The 5,322-nt window shown below is 40.7% G+C and overlaps 1 protein-coding gene across 1 annotated transcript; it reads right to left on the reverse strand.

Annotated features, from left to right (window-relative positions):
* Nucleotides 1-4,149: 4,149 nt before the first annotated feature.
* LOC127190033 (olfactory receptor 4D11-like) lies at nt 4,150-5,085 on the reverse strand. Its single transcript, XM_051147083.1, has one exon. The coding sequence runs from the start codon at nt 5,083-5,085 to the stop codon at nt 4,150-4,152; it is 936 nt and encodes a 311-aa protein (XP_051003040.1).
* Between the last annotated feature and the right edge of the window lie 237 nt (nt 5,086-5,322).

Raw genomic sequence — 5,322 nt, forward strand, 5'->3', positions numbered from 1 at the left:
TCTGTTTTCATGCTTTCAAATGCATGAAAGATTTGAATATGCATCCTTGTAACATAGCAACAAGCCGTGAAGAAGTTAGAAAGCCCGGACCTCTAGCATTTTCATAACCCTTCTCATCAAGCAGAAAGCAGCAGAGGCTCCCGAACTTGTTTGTTTCTATTTCTAGGGCCACAAGCTCTGCCCTACCACAGTGGCACAGGGTTACACGAACCCTTAGTTTGACTTCCTCTTTCTTTCCCAGCCATCATCTAGTGTAGTTAATGAAAAGAACCCCCACATGAGTAAAGGAGTAGACTCTATAGAGGAAGGAGACAAGGCTGCCCCTTGTCAAAGAGATGATTTCACAAATCCCGTCAAAGAGGTTTCACGAATTAAGCATAACGAGACGGTAAGTGGAGCCTTTGGGCCACGCAGTGCACTTTGTTGAAGCATTTGAATAAACATGTCAATATATTGTGTGACGTAAGGATGAAATTTGAAGATGAAAATAAAATTAGAACATGAATAAATACATGAATATAAAGCAGGAGCTGCCATTCCACCAAGAAAGGTGTTAGCCATATAATAGGAACGCTGGAGTCTCTAGCCTATACTGATCCTGTAGAAAAAGTGGAATGTAGTATGCACTCACTAATGTCATTTCTGAAGCCTGGGGATTTAGCTCAGTTGGTAGAATACCTCTCCAGCTTACAAGATGCCCTGGGTTCAATTTCAAGAACTGCATGGACTGGGAATGGTGGTTTCCACCTGTAATGCCAGCACTTCCTGGGAAGCAGATGGATCAGGAGATTAATTAAAGGTGTCCTGCACAACACCGGGAGATAGAGACCAGCCTGAGTGACAGGACCCCTACTCCTCCCAACATGTCACCAATTCCTAGGCACCAAGAATGGGACAGTGAAACAGATGCACATCCCTCTGACATTCTAGTCTAAAGACAAAGTTATTTTAAGACAAATTAAATTAGCTAGGTGTGGTGGTGCACAGCTTTAAACCTAGCACCTGGGAGGCAGAGGCAGGTGAATCTCTGTGAGTTCAAGGTCAGCCTGGTTTACTTACTGAGCTCCAGAACAGACAGGACTACATGGAAAGACTCTGTCTCAAAAAGCCAGACCAGTTAAGTTATGGAATTATTTTAGATGATAAAACACAAACAAAACAAGCCAGAGTTAAAAACAGAAAGTAAAGTTAGTAATGATTTATTATTCCTTTTCTAAGTATTAATTTTAAATTATGGATGATGCGTGAATGTGTGAGAGGGCAGGAGCCTGTGGAACCCGGAAGACAGCATCATATCATCTTGGTCTTGAGTATCAGGTAGCTGTGAGCTATCTAATTCTGGTGCTGGGAACGAAACTCACATCCCATGCCGGAACAGTGCCCGCCCTTCACTGTACCACCCCATGCCAGAGCAGTGCCGCCCCCCCCCGCCCCCTTCACTGTGCCACCACTAGTCCCAGTGATGTTTTACCTCTGAAAAGGTAATAAGAGAGTGGTGAGTTTTTATAAATATTTATTTAACTACGGTGTGTGTATGTGTGTGTGTGTGTGTGTGTGTGTGTGTGTGTGTGTGTGTGTATAGTATGTGCATTCCCACTCAGCTGTGGGAATGACGAGTTTTTGGAAGAAGGGGGCCGCTCTGACTGAAGTGGAGTTGGTTCAGTGAGACGGTGGGGAGGCAGCACAAAACAGTCAGGCAAAGCCGCCAGCTCATTAGTACCAGAGTTTTCACTGACTGCATGGAAACACAATGGAGGGTGTTACAACTACTTGTTTTTATTGTCAGCTTTAGGGTTAATGTTGTACGGCTGGGTGACACTGACGCTCCTGTCCTGGTGTGCATTCTACAGGCGACTTCAGAACAAGAGTAGAGCTGTTAGGGGGGCCGGGGAGGGAGCCTCGTTGGTGGTGTCTGCCTAGTGAGCATGAGTGCCGGGACTTGGGCCCTGGAGAGATTAAATGCAGGTGTACTTTGCAAGTTCAGGCCATGTCATTCCAGTGGCCACGTTTTCAAAAATTTTTATTCTTTCTTCTGCATGATTAATTGTACAATTGAGTTCTTTCAGGGAATTTTTCATTTTGGCTCACTTGCTATATTCCATTTTGATATATTTTGAGTCTGAGCATCTTTAGAATTCATCAATTCTGGACATCTCTCAACTATTATCTTTCATTTTTGCACTCTTAATATCTTCCTAAGGAACCCCTGTTATATGTAACATTTATCCTGTTCATTCGCTTTCTTCTTCATGTCTATCAGTCACGTTATAGTGTGTTGTTCTGTCTCTGTCCCTGTGCAATCCCTTTTCAGTTCATTATAATTTTCATTTCTAGATGTTTTATTCTTGTCATAAATCTGTTTTGTGTCTTCAGTTTCATTTTTACTGACTTGAAAAAGCTATGCATAAGCTTTCACATTGATGTTATATTTTATATCTTATTTCTATAACACATATTTTTTTTTGCTAGCATAGCTTGTCCTTACCTGTCCTAATTTTATGGCATGATTTTATTTGAGTTAACATAAATTCACACCTAGTCTTCATATATACTTTTGTCCATCTTAGGACTAGTCCCACATCTTCCTATATAGGTGTGTACGGGTTTCATCTGCCTCCACAAGGAAACGTGACATGCACTCTGTTCACAGAATTATTATTATTTTTTTAGCTCTTACAAATTATAATTTCCAAAACCTATCTGTCTTTGATAAATTAAGTATAGGATGTGTATTATTATCAGGTATGTTCATCTCTATTATTAATTATTAGATACTTTCCAGTGGATCCTTTTCTTCAATCTTCCAAGATACAATGGTACAGAAGGAGGAAGCAGGAAATGATTCTGCTCCTCTGTACATGGTTACCAGGAGTTCAGTTTCCAGTTTCCAGGGCTCTCTGTACTCTCTACAAGGCTGTTTGGAAGTTGGAGTGAAGACATTTCTGCAAACACTACTTGACTGTGTTTTAATTATACTACTGTGTTCACAGGTTCTAACAAAGTTTTTGAGTCTAGCTTTTGACAACCATAATCCTGAGGGGCTGAGACAGGGAAGTTACTGTGAGTTTGAGGGTGGCTTGGATCTTTTAGTGAGTTCCAGACCACCCTGGGATACAAATGACACATCATGTAAAAAAAAAAAAAAAAAAAAAAATCAACCCCAGTCCTCAAAGAAAAAAAAGGTAAGACTGGCAAGTTTGGAATCAATTTTTACATACCTTTGTTTCTTCCATCCCACAGGTTCAAGTAAGATTCATTATAAGTAAATGTCTATTTAGACATTGAAACTATAAAGAAGAATCCAACCTCTTAATTTGACAGCTTTATTGTATTTTAATATACCACAGTAAAGGAAACCACAGAGCAGTATACATAAGAAAGACAAAGTATTTATTTATTGTATTTGATATGTTTTTTTCAAACGCTCAAATAAATTATGTACAAGGTGGATGTTAAATGTAGGATAACTAGTTCCAGATTCTCTGTATTTATATATTGATATGCATATATTATATATGTATTTATATATTGAGGTTTTACAGAAGCAGACTGAAGTCAAGTTCATAGTTACTTTGACAGTCCTAGGGAATGAATGAAAGGAGGTAATTTTTTTTTTTTTTAATTTCTAGACAAAGTTTCTCTGTGTAGCCTTGGCTGTCCTAGACTTGTTTTGTAGACCAGCCTGGCCCCAAACTCACAGAGATCCACCTGCTTCTGACTCCTAGAGTGCTGGGATTTACAGGCATGAGCCACGGCACCTGGTTCAGGGAATCTTTAAAAACCATTTATAACAAGTGTGTGTGGACTTAAAAAGGAATACTGAAATTACTAACAGTGTTTAATTCATAGTAGACCCACTTAAAAGTCATAAAATAACTGCCAATAAATGGAGACATAAGTTCTAGAGACTTACAATTTTGAGACAGATTACTCTGATGACCCCTGTATGTCTCAAAATCCAAATCCCATCCTTAATTGGTGGGCTATCCCGACACTTCTATTATAGTTTATGTTTACTCCTTACTTTCTGTTAGTTGTTCAAGGGATATATATATATATATATAACTTTCTACTGATGTCATGGCTTACAAGCAATTTCTCAGATACATACCATATTCATGTTTCACTATTCCACAATCAGTAATGGAACTATTCTATTTCAGAAAGCATAAGTCTTTTCCTGAGTCTCTTCATGGCTGACTTCATTTCCTGGTTTCTGAGGGTGTAGATTATTGGGTTAAGGACAGGAACAATAATATTTAGGGTGACTGAGACAGCTCTGTCCATGGGGAGGGCAGTGAAGGGCCGGGCATAGACATAGATGCAGGGCACAAAGTGCAGGGTGACCACAGTGATGTGGGAAGTGCAGGTGGAGATGGCTTTTCTCTTTCCTTCTCCTTTGTGTGACCTCAGCATTGTCATGATGATTGTATAAGACACCAGGAGAAGAACAAACCATAGTGTAGTGATCAGGCCATTGTTTGAGATCATCAGGAGCTCAAGAACAAAGGTGTCGGTGCAGGCGAGCTTGAGGACCTGTGGGACATCGCAGTAGAAACCATCAACGGCATTGGGCCCACAGAAGGGGAGTGGCAGCATGAGCGCGATCTGCACAATGGAGTGGACGAAGCCCCCCACCCAGGAGGCCACGATAAGGCCTGTGCACCGCCCCTTACTCATGATGGTCACATAGTGCAGGGGCTTCGAGATGGCCATGTAGCGATCAAACGCCATCACAGAGAGAGAAAAAACGTCTGCCCCGCCAAGCAGGTGGAAGAAAAAGATCTGAGTGAAGCATCCATTGAAAGAGATGCTTTTTCTTCTTGAGAGAAGGTCCACTAGGACCTTTGGAACAGTAATGGAGGAGAAGCAGATGTCCAAGACAGAGAGGTTGCGTAGCAGGAAGTACATGGGAGTGTGGAGGCGGGACTCCCAGGTCACAGTGACCGTGATAGTGACATTTACTAACACAGTCGTTACATAAACCATAGATAAAAAGAAAAATAAGACCAAGCTCACTTCTTGAGTTTGGGTAAGGCCACAAAAAATAAATTCAGTAACCTTGGTGTGATTTCTCAGTGCCATTGAATGGCATTTCTTCTGTGTATACCTTTCAAGGAAATGCTGGTATTGCTGAAGCAACAAGGCAAGATTTTCATCCTGCAGAGATAAAAAATGCAAAGGTATATAATTTGCCATTTTAGCATATTCTTCAGGAACTTACCTGGGAGTAGCACGTGATTCTACTTGCCTCAGCTCTATTATTAGCATAAGTTGTGGTTTAGACTAGATCATTTCTTTTCATATTGTTCTTAATGGGTG

Source organism: Acomys russatus, chromosome 5 (assembly GCF_903995435.1).
Source record: "Acomys russatus chromosome 5, mAcoRus1.1, whole genome shotgun sequence".
Taxonomy (NCBI): Eukaryota; Metazoa; Chordata; class Mammalia; order Rodentia; family Muridae; genus Acomys; species Acomys russatus.